Below are 23,633 nucleotides of genomic sequence, written 5' to 3' on the forward strand. Positions count from 1 at the left end.
GATGTCACTAGCTGTGTCGTTGTTTCCTGGACCAAACGACGCATCTGTTCAAAGGTGGACTGTTGTACCCTGTCAACATTATTTTCCTCCATTGCCGCTGATGTTACTGTGGCTGACCCTTCTGGACTACATCAGCCCACGTTTGCTCTGTCCAAGTATTACACATGCTGCATGGTATAGATGATGTACACTTGGTACATACAATACAAGAGTCATGGTTGTCTTCTTTTGCTTTGAACTTTTTGCATTTCATGCATTTGGTTGACATTTCTACTGAAACGACACAAGAAAAGAAAACAAAGCACAAATGAGCAATTCAGCATGTTATTAATTCACTAATACCACAACCGTTACTAACGGAGTAAGCGAAATTAGTGTCGCGTTAACTCTTAATTGACGACACGTGTTCAGTGATAGCGTGTGTAACATGGTCTTCAGTAGATGAAATCCGTAAGGGTGACAAAGTCACTCAATTTTGAAAAAATTGTTAAAGTAATGTATACAACCTGTAGAAGAATGATTGTCCAACGCAATAAATCCAAATTTAACTTCGGATGGTCCAATTTAACACTAAGATGGCTTGGATTGTTTGGAGGTATAATGTACGTGTTATCAGTACAAGCAAAGCTTAAAAACTAGTGACACCTGGCGGTGGCAAGGGAGGTAAGGGGCAAGAGTTATTGCCCTTTGGTCTATATGAGATAGACAGAAAAGACGAATTTTCGTCTTTTAGTAGGGCTGGTTTCGAGAGGTAGCAGGCTTATATCCCTAACGTTAATGTGATCGGGGAACGTATTTGAAGGAGAAATTTGTGTTCAAGTTCTATCTTTTAGTTCCTTTTAAGTGTAATCATCATAAATGCAATATGCCCTCTTATAATTAAATGCAAAATCTGTCAATCTACCATAACAGCTATGTCCATGAGCGTTTCTCTGTGAAGCTAATTAAGTGTTGACAGTGTTTTGATATCAGACTAACGAAAGCGTTTGTTGTATTTGGCACTAAATAAATATCTGGCCTCCTTTTCTATTATCAGGTTAATTATGTGTTTTCAGTCAAATAATGGAGGTAGAATAAAAAATAAAAAATGTTAAAAAGCATGCAAATCCTACATGCTTAAGAACCAGCAGCCTTGGTCATATGTCAGCTATCTCATTTCAGTTGATCAATCAAACACCGTTATAAATGTCATTGTGTATGTAATCTAATTAAAGTACCTTAAAATAACTGACTCATTCATAACTGATCAAATAAAGCAAGGCAACCAAGCAAAATGAGACCTTCGTAAAATAAAAAACTTTGTTTCACAGATACGGACTACTGTAGAGGAAAATAAGTTTCAGAGAATTCCTGAATTCACAAGTAGATATATTCTCAAGGATGATAAGAAGTTTCACTATTACTTGCAATGAAATCATAGCATCAACATTTTACTAACTGAATAATACAAAAACTGAGTTTAAACGTAGACGATTGTCTCATTAAATAAATGATGCATGTTTTGATAAAAAGGTATCTTGTTTGGTAGTGTATAAGCAGTTAGTCTGGTTCCCTGCTAAGTAGACTCAGTGTTTCGCAAAAATAAATTACACACTACTCTCGGCCCCAGACTATTTAACAAAACAAAAAGACATGACGTAATACACAAAGATCCATCAGTGGTAGCATGGTGCTGTTTTACTTACTGACATTATGGCTGTATTTCCACATTACAGACGTAGACCTGTCATCTGTTCATATGCCATTTTTATCCTTGACAAGATAAAACTTTTAACTTCCAAATAGACTACCTCTTAGTTGTTACTGGATCTTTTTCTCTCAATCTTATAGGCCTTTTCAAGCTGCTCCATTTGATAGATGCAAGACTCATCTTGGTCACCACTTCCTGTTTTGCACTGCATATATGCTTTCAAAACATCTTGTTTCATGTCTTCACTTAAATTTGGAAATTTTATTTTATTTTCAAAACAGAAATTAAATAGTGCAATTAACATGTGCAAGAAAAATCTAGAACAAGTCAAATCATGGGAGTGAAGATGACTAACATCCAAATCCATCATACTGTACTTACTACATATGCAAAACAACTGCCACAACTACATGTGGTCATTTAATTCAGTAAAACAGGAAATCATTGATGACACCCCCTCACCATCCAGAAGTTACCAAAGGAACATGACACATGTGGTCTGGAGTCAGTTCTGTCACCAATTCTGTGCTAATTTTTTTTAAAAATCCCATCAGCAGTCAGTTGCTGATTAAATATATCAGTGTAAAAGAGACGATGCAAAACTTATTCCTGATATACAATAGCCACTTCTGTGTTTGTATTTATTTGGACTGAATTTTGATGCAATGCTTATGGTTGAGATCATTTAATCATTTAATTTAATTTAATTTAACTTTTGTGATAAAATTATCTGTTACTTTTTATCTATTTTGACCGAGTTTTGATGAAATACTCAGTGTGTCATGCAGTGAATAAGCTGTAGTTAGTTCTGATTGGTAGTTATTGTTTTACATTGAACAAACAATATAAAAAAATATTGATGCATCAATATATTAATTAATCATTTCATCCCTAGCAGGATGCTTTCTGAATTTATTTTATCCAAAGATGTTGACTGAATGTTATGAAAACAACTGTTTCAAGGTTTGTCTAGTTGCTAAAGGCAGGATTGAAAAATATCAAATATGAAACAATAGATGACTGACAAACAAATATATTCTGACTACAAGTTACTAACCTGGATACTGAGTACATCAACTTTCTCTACAGCCCCCTTAACCACAGCCATAGCAGCATCCAGTATGCATCTGTTAAAAGCAAAGTAAGATGCCATTAACTGTATCAAACAACAATGACTCATATCAACCTCAGTCTTCAGATTAAGAAAGAAATAAATGACCTGTAAAATATTAAATCCCCTTCATAAGGACTAAGTATTTCAAGCCTAGTCTTTCAGAGTTATCTTTGCAGGTGAACTATTTAATGTAAATTAAGTCCTGTAACTGTATAAAAATGGCAAAAACAAAGTTCTGCTTATGGATAATTACAGGATGAAAAACTTGTGTCTTGCGGAAAGAAGATGATCAAATATTTGACCTTAATTCCAGCCAATTCAGTGCCTACCTGTCAGTGTGAATTTATATTCAGATCAAATAGTGGCTACTTGTCAGTGTGAATTTATATTCAGATCAAATAGTGGCTACTTGTCAGTGTGAATTTATATTTAGATCAAATAGGGCCTACTTGTCAGTGTGAATTTATATTCAGATCAAATAGTGCCTATTTGTCAGTGTGAATTTATATTCAGATCAAATAGTGAACACATATCAGTGTGAATTTATATTCAGATCAAATAGTAAACATTTGTCAGTGTGAATTTATATTCAGATCAAATAGTGCCTTCTTGTCAGTGTGAATTTATATTCAGATCAAATAGTAAACATTTGTCAGTGTGAATTTATATTCAGATCAAATAGTGCCTATTTGTCAGTGTGAATTTATATTCAGATCAAATAGTAAACATTTGACAGTGTGAATTTAGATTCAGATAAAATAGTGCCTACTTATCAGTGTGAATTTAGATTCAGATCAACACGTAAATCTGTAAAGGTTTCATGACAACCACTTTTTGAAATTAACTTTAAGAACCTGCAAATGTTGTAATATGCAGCAAAAACCTTAACAAAAAAATACAGATCCACTCTGAAAATTGCTGATTTGGGTAACCCAGCAGGCATAGATTTTTTTATTGGAGACTATGAATAGAAGTTTTCATGCCTAACAATCATAAAGGGACATTGGTTTTATACAGGTTTGTAAAAACTTGTTGGTAAATTTATCTGTGTGGATTCTATGCAAAATTTGTAACTGATCTCTTAAGTTCAAATTTCTACTAAAGATGAGAAAAAAAATCTCAAATTCTGCAAATTGTTATAAATCTTTAGTACTTAATGAATTCTGGGTCAGGGCCTTCATGTCAAGCTCACAAAGAAAACATTGCTGTAACACACGTGAGCAAATATGACGGGGAATTTTGGAAATATAATTTTTTTAAAAAACCTTAACCAACACATTTGACACAATTTTCTATGGTTGCGACCTTAGAAAAAAGGTAAATAGGAAACGAAAGCATGTTGCTGGAAGATGGCACAGACAACCATGTACGACCACTAAGTTGCAAATCCTGCAATCCCAAAATAAATTTTAATTATAACAAACCTAAATGTTGTCTACCCACCTAGGTAGAAATCAGACAAGAGTGATCTCCCTTTGGACCCAGGTTTTGTGCCAAAATCCTTCCATACTTCAGTTTCTGCCAGAAGGATGTAACTCCTGAGTTATTCTGCCCACCATTTGTTCCAAGAAAGGTTTACCCTTGCGAGGTTTGTGTGATATAATCCAAATGTGCATCAAGATTTTTGGGATCAGAGTTGCTGGAGGAGTGCATGCATCCAGACCATTCGAATATATCAAAAGAGTACCAACTGCCCATGTATAGACTGGAAACACAAAGGTTGAAGGCACCAATAAAGCAAAGAGTAGCCGATCCCAGCAGGTACAGACCTGATTGAATACTGAAGTGTCTCAACCATTCAGTTTGGACTGGTTGATCCAAAAGAATGAGTCTGCCAATATATTTGCCTGCATGCACTGTGACAGATATAAACACGGATTCTGCTGTTGACACACTTGAGAAATCCCAAGCCAGGGGCAAAGACCTAACAATTTGCCCCTCCCAACTCTTCTGAGATAATTCACCACACTGTGGATATGTTTTGGAATGAAAGAGTATACAAATTCTATAAAGCATCCCATACCACTGGTGTCCTCCTCTCCACATGGTGTATTCATCTTCTTAATTGTGCCAAGCTGCAGCCCAATGACTCTCCATCCAACATGTATACATCTCATGCATAGCCTGAATCATGCCATATATTCCAGATATGCAGTATAATTATCCCCAGCCAGTTTAAAACATTTGCCTTCTCTAATCGGAACACTTTTTCCAACCAATTGTGTTAATACCCCTAAATAAACAGCAACCCCTACAGGTGAAATCTGTCAAGCATTGTGTAAACTTTACCAAACATTGACAGTAATGAAAAATCAAAATTACATGTCACTGCTTCTAATATGTAATATGTGAGTGACAGAAATCATATAATTGGTCAAATACACATTATTTGAATCAATGTACTATCAAAAACAACAGAACAGTCAAGCATCACATAAACTTACTGTGAATATTATAGATAATGTTATAGATGTCTATAAAAATCAACGACATGACCATCATGGTCAGTAAAATTATAGTGACCAAAAACATCACATAAACTTGCAGTTAAGTGGATGGTAGTGAAACAATTAATATAGAAATTATGTACACATCCTTTCTGGTCTGTAATGTGTGTGTGTGTGATTAGGATTTTTAATGTAGCTTTAACAATATTTCAGTCATATCGCTATGATGTCTGCAGTGTGGCAATTTACAGTGATGTCTAGCACTGGGGCATCATGCAGCAGACATGTAGCATGATGTCCCATGCAGTCACATTATCCTGACACCAGGTTGACAGTCCTAACACTAACCTCTTAATGCTGAGCGCCAAGCAAGGCAGCTGTTAGTACCATTTTTTGTAAATCTTTGGTATGACTCGGCCGGGGTTTGAACTGATGACCTTACAATTACGGAGCAGACGCTCTTACCACTAGACCTCCGGAGCCGTTTGGTCTGTAGTATTGTTCAGTCAGTGACCACAAACATGTATTAGATCAAGTACAGATTACTGAACGAACATACTAGTGACAATGGTGGGTGTAACAAAATGGCACCAACATGTAAAGCATAAAATAAATTTGTTGTTCTAATAAAATTAAAAAAACATTGTCTAATACAGAAAAAGAATATAGATGGAGTATGCTTTCCATAATGTGAGAAACTCCTCCAATATGCAAAATGGTGTGAAAAATAAGAACTTGATAGAGTATTTATGTGAGGTCTCTACGGAAGACAGAGCCTGCTGCCGAGCATGAGAGGAAGTTGTAACTTAAGTATGGAAAAGATTTGGCACAAATCCATCTATCCAAAGGGAGACAATTTTGTCTGATTCCCACCTATGTGGACAGACAATGTTTAGCCTTTTTATAGCTAATATTTAACTTGGAAAGGAAGGATTAGCAAGGTAGTGGTCATACTCCTAAGGAATTATGATCAAGAAATATTTGAAGAATATAGAAGAAGAAAAAAAACTAAACCAAATCAATCATAGGTTGTGCCTGGAGTTCAGCATTTTTGCACTGGACTGAAAATTTACAGCAAAGATAATCCCCCGATTTTCAGCTCTAGTAGTCCTTGATATATAAAAAAAAAATGTTATGTCCAGAAGAGATTTCTGAGATGATTGGGACAGATTTGGGTTTGAGAGTATATAGCTAAGTTTTGCATCAAATGTGCATCTACTGTTTTAACTTTCTTAACTTCTGAGGTAAATCATAATAACACAATTTGGTAACATTGTTTCAATTTTTTATATTTTAAAATGCATTTCTATATTTCAAGGACAATCCAAGTTAGTATATTTTGTACTATTTGAGATCTATTTTCCCAGCGAAGAGAAACAATCATTTTCAACAGCTATCTGCTATAGACAGAACTTGGTTTTCCTAATAATGATAACAATAAATGCAAATTTCATGTAGATGAAAGACATGTAAATGTATATTAACTTTCATTTTATTCAAGAGCAAATTTATCCTTCAACATTTAAACACATCAGAATTAAAACCATATTAAATTAAAAATAATAAAAATTAAAAACACAACCACATACTTTCAAGTCATTTCTTGGCTCTGGATTAAGAAAGCTCTTCTAAGTAAAACTGTGGTCATAAATAAATGTTGACATCAAAAAGAACAAAATTAAATTTCACATGTGTAATCTTTATTTTTTGTTAAATACAAAGTCTGCTTTCAATCCATTAAGTCCAATAACAGATGAAACAAAATTTTATGTCAAGCAGGGGTCATTGCTCAGATCTTATAGGATATGCTGTGAAAACCAAACTTAGTTTCTCTTGACATTACCCACCACACCCACTCTCAACTAATTTGTTTTCAATCCATGATATCCCCAAAATGTTATCCAGCAAAAGCAAAGTTTTTAATGTAAGGCATGGAGTGGAGAAAAGATACTATGGAAATATAGAAATGGGCAAGTCTACATTCCCCATCCCATAAAGAATAAGGCAAGGGCACAAAAATCTCCCCTTACTTGACTTCATCTTTATCTCCACCGAAGAACAGCTTTGCAAACCTGTTGGTCTGGCCCAGAGGGATGATCCCCAGCGGAATGTTGCGTCGAAAACTCTGCATTCAAATTTGACAGATCAAGTACATTTGGACATTGAATGATACAGCAACAACGACTTCCTTCAAACTTAAAGAAGTTAATAAATTTACTTAATGTGTAATGCATCTCTGCTACAACTTTACAAGTAAAATGATTACCTTTGGACTTATAGAAGTTAATGAATTTACTACACAAGCATTGCATTTCTGCCACAACTTTACAATTCGGGGCCCCAAGTGGCCAAGTGGTCTAAAGCGCTCACTGTTACAGATCATTGCCATCTCACCTCTGTCTGCGTGGGTTCGAGTCTCAGATTCAGCCAATGTGGATATGTGAGAAAGCTTGCCAGCAGCTTCTCATGGGTCAGTGGTTTTTTCCGGTGTTTTCCCTCAACCATTACTACTGGCCACCATGTATAGCCTATCGTGTGCTGAAAAATGGCTTTAAACCCCAAAACAACAACTATACAAGTCCAATCAAGGGTACACAAATGTCTGTCCTTTCTGGGCTAATACCCCACAGCAGTATTTCAGCTTGGTTTGTACAAAAAAGGGAGCCAATTGGCCCCCTTTTATTTGAAAAAGTGGGCCAATGGTGTTATCATAACTGGCCAACCTCATAATAAAAATGAAATTTTGAAAGTTTGTTTTTGACATTCATCATGACATTCTTTAAAGTTTACTTCCTTGTTAGAGACATCTTCCCTTTGGTTGTTTAATTGCTTTCATGTTCTGCTTGGGGCAATAAAGCAAGGGAATCTGGTCACCCCTATTTGATAACTACTTCAAAGTGAAACTTGGCCAAATGTAAATGCAAATGACATCATGTCATTATTACAACTCTACGGTCTTAAACTAAGTAATAGAAAAGAGTGAAAACCATCAAGTTTTGTCAAATTTAACAAATCATTTATTTCCCATGAATACAAAGTCAAAAATGAAAAAAGAACTTACAATGTTGCAAATTAAATCAAAATAATCAAAGCCATACGATTAAAGTTCTGAATAAACTTTAGTGGTATTCCAAAATAAATCAAATGCTGGAAGTGTTGATGTGCCTATGATGGCCTGTTGATGTGGCAACAGTCTTTTGCTGAATCACAATAATACAATCTAAAAATACACCCTTATTTGAATTTTACTATAAATCCAAGTCTCTATTCCAAGAATGTTATTTTTAGTACTTCCAGAGAAGAATAACCTGAATTAAATCACTTGAATAAATTAATTCCAGTCCAAATGAAATACTGGGGACAACAATTATACAACTGATTCTGCCCAGGTCTAAAAGCATGAATGAATAATTTCTAGATAAACAAGATTAGTTATCTAAGATCTTAGTTATTATGGGAAGGGTTGTTACTAAAATTATAAATAAAATATTGAAAACAACAGGCAGACCCAACATTTCATGAGGAATTTTCAATGGGACTATCATTGAGGAAACATGTTGTTTACAAAACCAAAATCAATGATTCAGGTTGGATAGAAAAATGAACCTGATTTTGGACAGGGTCAAGTCCAAAATACAATTACCCATCACACATAATGAATAAACTAAAAAACTAATAGACATTGTAAATTAGATATACATAACAGTCATGGTTGCATCATATAACTAGAAGCATGCAACTCCCTAAAATCACAGAGACTACAAATTTTTCTTTAGATTAAAAATTATAATAAAACTCAGGTGGAATTTATCTCAGCACATTACTTCACTTTCTTTCATATTTTCATTGAGGTCACTGCAATTTGGAAGCATGCTGACTTTATTCTTGGCCAAAAAAATATGGGATTTATGGACTCTGGATGATCCCAATTTTGGCCACATACGGAACTGGAAAAATATTTGACAAAAGTTGAATCCAGAATAGTGACCAGTGCAATTAGAAAAGATTGCCTTTTAATTAAGTTTCTAGATTTTCATGAAGCAATCAATGAAAAATTATTACACTGAATCATTGGTTGGTACATCTGTAGCTATCTACTTTGCACAAATCCTGTAATATCACATGCTGGATGAAACACTGTCTTTGTAAATAGCTGACATATATAGTGAAGTTTTAAATAAGGCTGAAATATCACTACTTAGCATCATTTTGTCCTTTTTGTTGGAGGTGTCCACTTAGACAGCTTTCAATGTATTGTCTGTCCACAATCTAGTCTTATCAAAACAATATTTATTATGTACAGTGTTAGTAAATACAGTAAAACCTGTTATGAGAGACCGCCCCTTCTGCCAACCAAAAGTGGTCTCTCAAGACAGGTGGTCTCTCATAAGAGGTGTGTGAAAATGGACTGGTTTTCAGGGTCAATAGTTAGCATTGTTGAAAAATAAATAATACCCATACTCACTGTACATGCATCATATCCTTTATTCATGAATCTTGTTAAATATTGCATGCATTCCTCTCAAAATATCTTTATATAATAAAGATATACATCTATCAAACAACAAGAATAAAATTTATATTTCAACATCACATTAATATGTACAAAAAATGAACAGTTAGATATGATGTATATATCTTATTTTATACACTTATTCACTTGTTTTTTTAAAAGAAATCCATTATACTTTTTTGTTGACATGTTTTACTCAGCTATTTGGTCTGAACATGTATCTCAATTATTGCCTTTTCCGGAATCAACTTTCCACTTACTGGTATGTTTTTACTCCTTGCAACACAAAACCACTCCCATACTCGCTCGTTCAGATCTCCGTAAACTGTCTGTCGTGCCGTGGCATATTTCCTCTGTGCTTGTGCACCTTTCTGCCATTCATTTCTAATGGACTTCTTGTCTTTGATTACATTCTGAACTTGCGTTTTACCGACGCTTAAGCTGACTGCTATTTTACGAGTGGTCTCGCCTTTTTCATTTCGTTCAATGACATTAATCCTTTCTTCCAGTGTTAAAATGTTTCTTTTTTTCAGCGGAGATTCTGCCATTGTTATTAGTGTTGACGTTATAAAGACTATCGGTTTTGATCAGGTTTTGGGGAATTGTGGAATAAATATATATTATGTACCAATGAATGAAACCAAAAGACATTATTAACTCATCAAGAAACAATACATTTATTCTGAGACGAAGTTTAAATCAACAGCGTTATAGCTCGATAAACAAATGTTCTGACCATCTGCACCCACGTAAACAGATTGTGGCTTGGTGAAACACTAACAAAAGAATTAAAAAATAATTTTAAAAAAATCTGGAAATGATTCTCACTTACTAGTATTAAAGACAATGAGCTCATTCACCCTCCAGGCATTATGGATTAACTGGAAAGCAAACGACGTACTCAAACCAACACTGAAGCCCTTTCAAACGATTTCTCACTTGGACATAAGGACTACCGGCGTTTTGTGAGTTTTCATAAAGATAAAGAAAAATACAAACCTCTAAATTGACTGCGTATATCCATCATTACTCCCTTTGATGTTACTCTTACTGGCTATTCACATGACTGCGGCACTACAATGGCGGTTAGTGACATGTACTTTAGTCTGGTTTACTGCAGTTTACAAATGACACCGTACGCTGGAGTTGTAAATTTCACAAAACTGGTACTGTAGCAAGACAAATTATTTTTAAATACTTTATTAGAGCAATCTTTGCTATTTATGCAGTCTTTGTTACAAAGGATTAAATGATGGTTAGAGGTGTTTATCCCGATATATGGTTGTTCAACTACAGTGTTATTTAATGTGCACTTTGTTTGCTTACTACATTTATCCCAAGCTCTAGTGTTTACAAAGGATTAAGTTAAAGTCAGTGGTGTCAATCTGTTTTGATTTTTTGGCGATGCGGTCGTTCATAGCAGTGTCAAAATGCATATTTTGCCAAGAAATCGCGGTCGCTGGTCGCGTTCAGCAGGTGGTCGTTCATAACAGAGCGTTTATATAGTAAAATCGATCCGTGCATTACGATTGTGGTCGGAAATGACAGGTGGTCGCTCATAGCAGAGGTCGCTCATGACAGGTTTTACTGTACTATCACAGACCTTCTTCCATTCTTAGCCTAAAGTACCTGTCATGTAAACTTATGGAAGGAATGACAGAACAATTTTCCTGAACGAGTAAAACTGTCCAAATTTTTTAAGAGGAAGTGACCTATCACTGAAAATGGTCTTAATGAAATAATTCTCAAAAATCAGCATTTTCCTAACCACATAGATAAAAAAACCAAGTCTGAATTCTACTGTAAAAAATTGTTCTCATCCTCACATGCAACATAACCTTTGATCTTCTGTCAATAGATAATTTCTTATCTTCCAATTCTCATGGTCAAACTCAGCAAAATCTCAAGTCCAGTCACTCATTGAAAAAGGGATTGTCCTATCAAATTTTTCTATATGCCAAGACTAGGCAGCTAGAAAGATGAATGGCAGTGTGAAAGCCACAGTGCATGGATCCTAACAGGTTTTTTTTGAGGATTTTTTATGTAAAAAGCAGCACAATAATTAATGAGCAATAAAAATATTTAAAAAATCTACAGAATATAATCTTCACTGAAGATATAATGCATTATATGGTAATTTTAAAAAATGTTAAAACACTTCTTAACGTTGACAAACACATAAACAGAGACTTCAATACATACCTTGTCCTCTTTTCTCATAAAACCAGTTACAGCCTGAAAAAGAAAGCAATGTTCCATTTTATCACTTAACAATCAAGACGTTCAAACTGAGATATTATATTTTTGTCTACCTGCATTAAATGACAAAACCCATCTCAAACTGGAGATGAGTAGCAATACATTTTTTTTTAAGCAAAAAGCTTAAACTTATCTGCACACCCAGATGGCAGTTAGAGTAAGGCTCATATAACTGAAAATTTCCAGTTATGAAGGATATGTGTGACTGAATGCTGGTCTGAGAATCTGTGGATATCAGTCCAGGAAAAAATGGCAAACACTAAGCACCTTGCAGTTTGTTTAAATCAAGCAGAAATATTTTGATATCGTCCCTCAAGAAAGTGTTGACATCACCGTGATCAGGATATCATAATGTGCATAACATTAAAAAGACACTCGGCTTGTATAAAACTATTTTAACAACATTCTTCAGGAACAATATAAATTTTACTTGACTTTATCCTTAAAGATGTGAATTGATGTTTTCTTTTCTTTATTAGTTCACCCTGAAAAATACAGCATGACCTAGCGGCCCCATATTTGGAGCATCTCCTCATCTTCATTTTGCATTGGTTTTTTTTTTCTAGGCTCTGGTTTTGCTAACTATGACACAGCAACAAAAGATGAAGTAAGACCAGGTGACACAGACTCCGCAATGTTTACTTCATATCAAACTTTACTGATCATTACCATCTCATTTCTTTCTGTGTGGGTTTGAGTTTTGGGCTCAGCCAATGTGGGCATGTGAAAAAGCTTGGCAGCTGCTTCCCATTGGTTGGTGGTTCTTCCTCCACCAGTCATGCTGTCACAATGTATAGCCATTCTTGTAATGAAAAATGGCATTAAACCCAAAACAACATCATTAACCCTTTTGATGTTGTGTGTGCCATGGCTTGTCTGATTTCAAATTTGCTCCCAAATAAAGGCTTATCAATGAACAGTTTTGTAAATCCCATTGTACATCAAAGTCATGAAGCAATAAACAACAGCCAATGGACCAGTTCCATTCACTAGAACGGCTTTATTACCTCAATAAGAGTTCCATCTCCACCAGCCACCACTATGCCATTCACATCCTTTGTCTCCAGTACATTCATGAACTTCTTCACCTGACCCTCATATTCAGTCTGCAAGAGACAACATGAACTTCAAAATATACTGTGAAATGTGTTAATGATTCAACATGAACTTCAAAATATACTGTGAAATGTCTTAATGATTCAACAAGAACTTCAAAATATACTGTGAAATGTCTTAATGATTCAACATGAGCTTCAAAATATACTGTGAAATGTGTTAATGATTCAACACAAACTTCAAAATATACTGTGAAATGTGTTAATGATTCAACTAAGACTTCAAAATATACTGTGAAATGTGTTAATGATTCAATTTAGACTTCAAAATATACTGTGAAATGTGTTAATGATTCAACAAGAACTTCAAAATATACTGTGAAATGTGTTAATGATTCAACACGAGCTTCAAAATATACTGTGAAATGTGTTAATGATTCAACACAAACTTCAAAATATACTGTGAAATGTCTTAATGATTCAACATGAGCTTCAAAATATACTGTGAAATGTGTTAATGATTCAACACAAACTTCAAAATATACTGTGAAATGTGTTAATGATTCAACTAAGACTTCAAAATATACTGTGAAATGTGTTAATGATTCAATTTAGACTTCAAAATATACTGTGAAATGTGTTAATGATTCAACTTAAAGACTTCAAAATATACTGTGAAATGTGTTAATGATTCAACTTAGACTTCAAAATATACTGTTAAATGTGTTAATGATTCAACTTAGACTTCAAAATATACTGTGAAATGTGTTAATGATTCAACTTAGACTTCAAAATATACTGTGAAATGTATTAATGATTCAACTTAAACTTCAGAATATACTGTGAAGTGTGTTAATGATTTTATTTGCAGAAAATACTGAAAGAATTTAACCGTGTCTTAATGAATGTGTCAGATTAAATCTTTACCATTATTTCTATATTTGGCAATGCAAATAGGAAACAAGTACAAAAGTATAACACAAGATTCATGTACTTTCTTGCAGTGAGCAAATATACTCTGTCATAACAAGTTTGTGCAAAAGAAATAATTCAAGGATGCAAGGCACCATGACTGACCTATCCATACCAGCCCCGTGACATCATCAACAAGGACAAAAAATAAAATAAATATTTACAAGTACTTTATGACTTTAACCATTTTGCTTATTCATTCGTTTGATCATTCCACACTGATCAATTCATGTATTTTGGAAGGTGCCAGAATATGAGAATGCACCATTATCAGTTACTTCCAAAAATTTTAAAAACTTTATTGGGGATTGTGCCTCTGGACTCTGAAGCTAATTAAAGACACACTAGGTACATGCAATATTCCCATGAGTTGTTGATAGACACTGTATAGAGAAGTCATTATTACAGGATTCATATCACTAATTATTTATTCAGCAGGGTACTAGTCATAAAATGAAGTAACATTAGATGCCATATTTAATACTTTGAGGTCAGGTTATTAGCAATTGTTGTTGTTGTTGTTGTGGTTGTTGGGTTTAACGCCATTTTTCAGCACACGACAGGCTATGCATCTTAGCCAGCATTAACGGTGGAGGAAGAACCACCGACCCACGAGAAGCTACTGGTAAGTTTTCTCACATACCCACATTGGCCGAATCCTAGACTCGAACCCATGCAGACAGAGTTGAGATATCAGTGATCCATAATGGAGAGCGCTTTAGACCACTCAGCCACTCTGGGCCCCGGTCATTAGCTGTAGCATCTTAACTACACTATCTGCATTAAATTTTCATAGTTTTTTATGTTCTGATACTTTCAATTTATGGTCTGCTCATTTACACCAATTTAATTTTTTCCAACGGATAAATTTAATCATGTGCCTAAACAGTGAAAGACTGTTGATTAAGTTACGTTACCCGCCTTTTGGACATTTATCTCGAAAAGATGTCTCGAATGATTTATTGGAGATAATAATAAAACTATACAGCACTGTATGACCAGGATTTTGCTGACACGCCATTAAAACTCCATACATATATGCCACTCACACACACACCAGGAATCCCAAAAAGTCTTAAAATTTGTATTGGACGTTTTAATGCTGACCTGATATTTGTAAAAAATTTATTAGAAAAGCACCCAAAAGGAAGTACATACTCATATACTTAATTATTAATTACTTAATTATTAAATGTAACAGAAAATGTCTCAATTTTGATTCCTGATTAACTGTTGCTTCAGTCTACTACAATCCTTCTATACTATACTAGTTTTCTATTTATTATAAAAATGATTAATTCCATTAGAAAATCTTGGATTCACCAATTAGCATTAGTTTCAAGCCCATGCAATTATAAGGTGTTCTTCCATTTTTTTCTCCATCGGTAGCACTGAACATGAATAGGAAACAGATATCTTTACTGGGAAGATTTACAACCATATTGTTTGCTATAAAAATGCTTGACCATGTCCTGTCTAACCAGCTGTGGCATGCTTGTTGGATGGCGACATGTACTGACTGTCCAACAAAGAAACGATGTGTCACCCTTATCACTTCTGATTTTATTTTAAAGCATTGATTTAATACTTTAACAGATAAATAAACCAAAGCAATTGTGAATAACAACATTTAGGATATTTTATGATCAATGTCTGGTTGTTCAACGTCTCTGCTAATATAACTTTTGATCTGTATGTCATTTACAACAGATACTGTGAATTCAGGATCATACATACATACATACATACATACATACATACATATCAAGTTTGTACTCACTTCTGATCAAGAAAATACAAGAATTGTGTACTGGGTTATCTAGGACACAAACGTTTTTGTTTTCTCAAAAGCTATGACATGACTGATACATGTAGAAAATGATTTAATGGTCTGTACTCTTCACTTTAATATTAGTTAGAGGAAATGTAACCTAGTAGTTTTATAACAAGAGAAGTAACTGCTATTCCTCTAAGTTTCATGGTATGTAAGAGTTATTGCCCTTATAATTACTGACTTGGGCCTTACCAAGGCAACATTGACTTCCAGTCCTGCTAGATATAAAATAGGGGCAGCATTCTTCTCAAACAGCTTTTTGCTCCTGCTGTAAAACAGTAAAGATTCCATTTAAAGGTTAGTTATATAAAACCCTAATAAAAGGAAACAAAGAATACATTTTAAAAATTACATTTCAATATAAAAATCAACTAATGGAGGTAACACTATTTATCCATTAAAAGTTCCTTTTAAAACATTCATGGTCCATTTAAAAGCTTTTACTCTGATTTCAAACTGTAAACATAAACAATTGTTCATGCTTCATAAATAATATCTGGATTAGCCAGTTGCTCAACTCGCCAAGATCAAAACACATTTGGCTTATGAGAGAAGCCTGTGATGAACAGGAAATCCAAAAGAAGCCATTTATGGCTATTCTTTGTGGCTCATGAACTGAAACTTTGCCTGCCTCTACAGACAATATTTAAACTTTGCCTGCCTCTATAGACAATATTTAAACTTTACCTGCCTCTACAGACAATATTTAAACTTTGCCTGCCTCTACAGACAAGATTTAAACTTTGCCTGCCTTTACAGACAATATTTAAACTTTGCCTGCCTCTACAGACAAGATTTAAACTTTGCCTGCCTTCACAACAAGATTTAAACTTTGCCTGCCTTTACAGACAAGATTTAAATTTTGCCTTCATTTACAGACAAGATTTAAACTTTGCCTACCTTTCCAGACAAGATTTAAACTTTGCCTGCCTTTACAACTAGATTTAAACTTTGCCTGCCTTTCCAGACAAGATTTAAACTGTGCCTGCCTTTACAGACAAGATTTAAACTGTGCCTTCCTTTACAGACAAGATTTAAATACTGAATGACTCCTGACTCTAATGAAAAAGGTTGTAATTCATTTCTCTTCTTAAAAACAAAACTTTTTAATTCAGAGGCAAAAAGATAATGATATGAACTATACCTCTCATGCTGCCACGAAAATGACATACATTTCTGTTGTGATAACATGACTACTTTTCCCGCCTTCCAGCAAATGGTGGAAATATATTGTATGGTTGGGAAACACCTGGCAACGAGCACAGATGGCAGATGACCATAACATGCAGGACATTTATATAAGAAATCTGTCAGGGAAAATTAGAATTTGCACAGATGACTGCCAAGTAAGGGTGATCATTAGGAAAGGTTTGACTGTGCTTGTGTATTCATGAAGGTTCTTCTGTTTTGACAATATTCATAAACAATGGTCAAAATACAGTTCTCTTATCTTTTAAAAATATTTGTAAGAATTAACCTTCTTCTTTTACTGGAATCATAAAGTCAAAGAGCTGAAACATAGATGATACATGAAAGGAATTCACTTGCTAAAGCTGTTCATGCAGAATGTTATAAATCTTCATGACTTCATGAATGTTATATAAATCGTTAGGCTTCATGACTTCATGAATGTTGTAAATTCTTAATTACATCATGAATTAGTGTGCCAAGTTTTCTTAAATAAAAGTATGATAGAGAAAAACTTTATCACATTCAGGAAAACATTTCTTACCTGCACCTCATTCATGCCTTGACTGATTTAAATAAACTGGTCCTGGGTTTTTTTTGGTCTTCAAAAGATTTTATATTTTACTTGTTCCATTTATTATGTATTATAAAGAAAATCTAGCTTTATTTTCTTATTCTCTCAAAATTAAACTTCTTGACCAAGGAAATTTTTCATATACTTATCAATCAATATTGGTCTAAAATTAGTTTTCTGCTTATCTGAGCACAGTCACTTTCTGCCATATACTCATAGCTGAATTTTTGTATGTGCACTGAACTAAAACAGACTGCACTGCACGTGTGCATCCATGTATTTTAAAATGGGGCCATTAATATGAATTTTACCACAACTTACAATCTTATTTTACCACAATTTAAAATCTTATTTCTTCACAAGAAAATTATTCCAACAAGAAAAAAAACAATTACACTTTGAGTTCATTTTTTGGGGGGGGGGGGAGGTATGACATTTTTGTTTTCCAAAGAGAACATCTGATATTGAACAGACTTCACACATGGATCACTGTTTGTTGTAATTTCAAATATGTGCTTTACTGTAACCTTTGAATCCAAAAAATGGTACCCAACACAATACAATGGTCACTTATTACAAAGTATTCCATTCTAGTGAGAGTCCACTTTAGGATGGATTTACTTTTACAGTACACAAAGTTTACTGACCATTTTCCATTCATGCCTGTGCAGTGCCCACTCAAGTACACCCACTATACAATGAAATCTTCAAGATTACAGGTGGAGCTAGGCTTGAGCTACACTGTGCTGTTGGGTTGTAGTCTTAATTTGATTTATCACCCATGAAATGGAAATCAGCAAAATACAAACAGTGACAGCAGTACAAATAGAAACAGGAAATTTCATCCTCATAGTTCACTCAACAGCACCTACCACCAGCACAAGCGGAAAATGGTCAGCACACTTTGTGCATAGTCTATTTGTTGGGTACCAAATTTCTTGGCTTTTGCAGTAACCATAAACCAAAATATTTAAAAAATTAAAATTCAGAAAGAATCTATATGTTATGCAGATCACTGAATTTAAGAAATGATGAAATGTCATGTTTGGCAAGAAATGATGAAATGTCATGTTTGGCAAAAACAAAGAAAGAAATAAAGAGCAAAAATAAAGTAAAACCTTTTTGAAAGACCACTGATGTGAGAAATTCTGTACTGAGAAACCACATTTTCAGTACATGGATATACATAAGAATGACATGTGATAAAAGACTATAGTAATGTAGATTACTGAACCCACTATGTCATATTTATTTGTAATGCCTTATCTTGTCTTACCCTAAGCAAGCAGCAGGATTCAGGAACAGAGTTATTCTTCTTGGTTTCTGGTCCAGACCTATCTTTTCTTCACCATAAAGCTACTCATATTAAAATAAAACAAACAATAAAGCTTTTTAAAAACACGTGTTTTCTTGTGTGGAACATAGATCTACTTGTAAACAGCATAGATCCTGAGGTTTCCATTAGAATTTAAAAATGTGTAGTGCAGGAGTCTCTTGACCTGGAAAAAGTGGACACCCCAACTCTTGGACTTGCACTACAAAAATAACAACTAGCAAGAATCATTATTTAGTTTTAATGCACTGTGATCAAAATACAAAACAAAAAATGTGTTTTTCCAATTTCTAGGTCACAATAAATAAAATTAAAAAAAATAAAACAATTTGATAGGCAGAGAGGGATTTAATGCAATGATACCAAACTCAAACAATTTTTCCGGCACATTCTTATGCACGTGAACCTACCACAGAAGTGGGATTTTCAAGTTTAGAGGTATTTCCCATCTATCTCATCACTCAATGAACTCTCCTTTCGTATGCAGAATTATTAGTGACAAATTTAATTTGTTCCATATTTCAACCTTTTGTTTCCAGTGTAGTATATTTATGGTTATACTGCCTGTGATCACATGACTGTGAAGTTGCTTCATAAGAGAAAGACAATGTAGACAATTTCATTCTGATCATGCTAGCTGACTTCAATGTTAAATGTTTGTTGATATGAATTATACTGTGTGAGCAGAAGTAATTCCCAAGGGATTAAAGACATTAACTGATTACCAGTACTGTTGAGTTACTGAATAGCGCAATCAACATAAATCAATTAATGTTACTTTGATTCTTTCCACATCGTTTCAGTACTTAAAGTAGTTGAGATGAATTAGAGTCTGTACTGTGTATGATCTAAAGTAATTCGGACAGGACTAAATATGTTAATTGATTGTGGTTGGATTACTCAATGGCCACTTTTAGAAAAGATGGCCATGGTGTCACGTTTCCATCTGGGTCTCCACATGAAGTACAATCTGGTCAGTCATGCAGGAGAAGCTGCATATGTCCATTACAACACACACAATGGTGTGTCAAGCTTGTGCAATAGGAACATGTCCATTACAGCATACACAATGGTGTGTCAAGCTTGTGCAATAGGAATATGTCCATTACAGCATACACAATGGTGTGTCAAGCTTGTGCAATAGGAACATGTCCATTACAACATTCACAATGGTGTGTCAAGCTTGTGCAATAGGAACATGTCCATTACAACATACACAATGGTGTGTCAAGCTTGTGCAAAAAGGAGCATATCCATTACAGAAATACAGATGATCAGATGGTGTTCAGTTTTTAATGTTACGTATATCTCTGATAAACAGACCAAAATAAGAAGGGAAAAGGAAGATACATCTATGCGTGCAGACATCATGTCAATGGATGATTTGTAAAATTGTTGTCATCTGCAGCAAACATTATGAAAATGGGGATTAAAGAAATTTGCAGATGAGTATTCCAAGGAAAACTGGCAATGAAACTGTGTGGCCACATACCAGTTCAGTTTGGAGATTTATTGTCCAATGCGTTTCATTTTAGGAATGAAAATGATTCTTCTCAAACTCCTGTCTCAACTCTTAGCCAGTGAAGTCAACAAAGAGATTTCAAACTGCCAGACAGCTTACAAATGAAACTGACACATCTTAAAACACCCCTTTCTAAATCAACAACCTAACTGCTAAGTTGAAAAGAATGACATTATAATGTTGCTATTTCCATATATTTTTTACCTCCATAAAGGGATTAGTGTGCACTCAATTTTGGCCAAGTACAGACAGTTTGGAACTGATTACTGAATATTCAAACCAATTTGGCATAAACCAAGATATGACAGATTTAGAGCAAGATTACTTATTTCAAGCTATTTGAGGGTCACATTTTGTTTCCAAAAAACATGGAACCATCAGAAAAGTAAATGGCTGGACCTAACATTACGGATTGCTTCAGCAACATTATTATGATCATGATGGTTATAATGATGATAATAATGGTGATGGTAGGACAGTCATACAGTAATTATACTGTGCTGATTACTCTGTCAAATCATCCTTCAATACTTTTGCAATGTCATGGTCATGTGTACTCTCTGCTATAATGATTGCCCTGGGGGATACCCCAATGTAATGGGATTATAACAACATCTTTTCCTTAAGTGGCCATAGCTCCTAAAACTGGGTCCTTCTGACTGCTTAAAGTTTGTCAATATGTCTAAGCATTTTAATGCCAAAACACCCAAAATCCAAGCAACCAAAATATCACAAAATCCAATGATAGTTGGAAATGAGAATTTCAGTGGTTGCAGTCAAATTCATAATGACATAAATAAGCATTCCACTCTTCCTGTAAAGTTGATTTTAAAATCTGTTACAATGGCAAGAAGGACATCAGGCATCATGCAGAACACAATCTCATAAAAGAATATTACCTGCAATAACAAATACGCAATCACAGAAATCCATGTTTCCAGAATTCGCATAACAATGTGGATAAAGTCACATGTTCCATGGCACTACAGCTGAACATAAACTCCCATTTTTGGTGGCAGTCAAATCTAGTCAAAATAATGTTCTCTGACTCATAGTTCTCATGCAAATGGATAATAACTACTCATACTGTGACTATTTTATTTTTTTATAAGAAATCATAATCTTAAAATAATAATTTATTTAAAAAAAACTGTCATAAGTGACCATCTGTGGAATGCAAACAGTGACTATGATTTTTAGGCTAAATATACATTTGACACTACTATGAATAACTATTTTATAACAAACCTTTATTTCACAAGAACACAATCAAAGTCTGTCATTTCCATCTTGGTAACTAAAGTACATGCTAAGGACAGTCTTGTTTTTTTTTCCAAAAGACATAATCATGTAAATATTTACATTGACAGTGAATAAATATCACTTACAGCTTATTTATAATATCAAATATTGTTGTGCTGCATGTTATTTCAGTGTGACCAGGTGATAATTGTTGTGCTGCATGTTATTTCAGTGACAAGGTGATAATTGTTGTGCTGCATGTTATTTCAGTGACAAGGTGATAATTGTTGTGCTGCATGTTATTTCAGTGTGACAAGGTGATAATTGTTGTGCTGCATGTTATTTCAGTGACAAGGTGATAATTGTTGTGCTGCATGTTATTTCAGTGTGACAAGGTGATAATTGTTGTGCTGCATGTTATTTCAGTGTGACAAGGTGATAATTGTTGTGCTGCATGTTATTTCAGTGTGACAAGGTGATAATTGTTGTGCTGCATGTTATTTCAGTGACAAGGTCATAATTGTTGTGCTGCATGTTATTTCAGTGTGACAAGGTGATAATTGTTGTGCTGCATGTTATTTCAGTGTGACAAGGTGATAATTGTTGTGCTGCATGTTATTTCAGTGACAAGGTCATAATTGTTGTGCTGCATGTTATTTCAGTGACAAGGTGATAACTGTTGTGCTGCATGTTATTTCAGTGTGACAAGGTGATAATTGTTGTGCTGCATGTTATTTCAGTGTGACAAGGTGATAATTGTTGTGCTGCATGTTATTTCAGTGACAAGGTGATAATTGTTGTGCTGCATGTTATTTCAGTGTGACAAGGTGATAATTGTTGTGCTGCATGTTATTTCAGTGTGACAAGGTGATAATTGTTGTGCTGCATGTTATTTCAGTGACAAGGTGATAATTGTTGTGCTGCATGTTATTTCAGTGTGACAAGGTGATAACTGTTGTGCTGCATGTTATTTCAGTGTGACAAGGTGATAATTGTTGTGCTGCATGTTATTTCAGTGACAAGGTCATAATTGTTGTGCTGCATGTTATTTCAGTGTGACAAGGTGATAACTGTTGTGCTGCATGTTATTTCAGTGTGACAAGGTGATAATTGTTGTGCTGCATGTTATTTCAGTGACAAGGTCATAATTGTTGTGCTGCATGTTATTTCAGTGTGACAAGGTGATAACTGTTGTGCTGCATGTTATTTCAGTGTGACAAGGTGATAATTGTTGTGCTGCATGCTATTTCAGTGTGACAAGGCGATAATTGTTAATAATATACCTTGTGTCAATTTCTTTGACACATGTTTTTGGAAATAGAGGGCAATTTTTCTCAAATGACTTCTTTAAAAATTCAACTGATCTACCAAAACTCTAAGTAAAAGTGTTATCATCTATTTCTGAAATAAAAATTATTGAAGACTAACTGGGTGGCAAATAATTAATGAAATACAATGGGTGTTTTCAAAGCACAGAGTTGTGTGTATATATAAGTCATTACAAAAAGTCTATCTTTCATTATTGTTGTTGTAATTGAAGAGATGGGTCTTGGGTCTGCTGGCATATCCTGACAACAAAAATATTAAACTTTATATATTAAAACATTATTAAAATAAAGTTGACAAGCTTCTGTTCTTTCACGTCTCTCTCTCTCCTAAAACTCTAATCCCACAAACCTTAACAATCTACTGCTTGACCTACATATATGGTTGTCTTTCTCTTCTAACTAGATATGCAGTCAAACCATTTCTTTTCTTCTGACCTAAACATCCAGGGCCAGCCCAGGTGTGCCCTAGGTGACTACATAGCTTGTCTATTTGGTAAAGCCAGCCCTTTACATATCTATCTAAATGTACTATTTACAAATATTATGATTACTTTAATTATCT

The 23,633-nt window shown here is 34.3% G+C and overlaps 1 protein-coding gene across 1 annotated transcript in view; it reads right to left on the reverse strand.

The window, feature by feature from the left end:
• The window catches only part of LOC149797713 (acylglycerol kinase, mitochondrial-like), a 56,838-nt gene that overhangs the window by 24,332 nt on the left and 8,873 nt on the right, over window positions 1-23,633 (reverse strand). The window contains exons 3-8 of the mRNA XM_089962649.1: window positions 18,923-19,002; window positions 16,077-16,152; window positions 13,031-13,129; window positions 11,967-11,999; window positions 7,282-7,376; window positions 2,748-2,817 (exon numbers count right to left, since the gene is read on the reverse strand). Coding sequence (XP_089818775.1) covers window positions 2,748-2,817; window positions 7,282-7,376; window positions 11,967-11,999; window positions 13,031-13,129; window positions 16,077-16,152; window positions 18,923-19,002 — 453 coding nt within the window. The remainder of the gene's footprint in view (window positions 1-2,747; window positions 2,818-7,281; window positions 7,377-11,966; window positions 12,000-13,030; window positions 13,130-16,076; window positions 16,153-18,922; window positions 19,003-23,633) is intronic.

The sequence above is a fragment of the Sinohyriopsis cumingii genome, chromosome 6 (genome assembly GCF_028554795.1).
Source record: "Sinohyriopsis cumingii isolate HCF-2022 chromosome 6, ASM2855479v2, whole genome shotgun sequence".
Classification (NCBI taxonomy): domain Eukaryota; kingdom Metazoa; phylum Mollusca; class Bivalvia; order Unionida; family Unionidae; genus Sinohyriopsis; species Sinohyriopsis cumingii.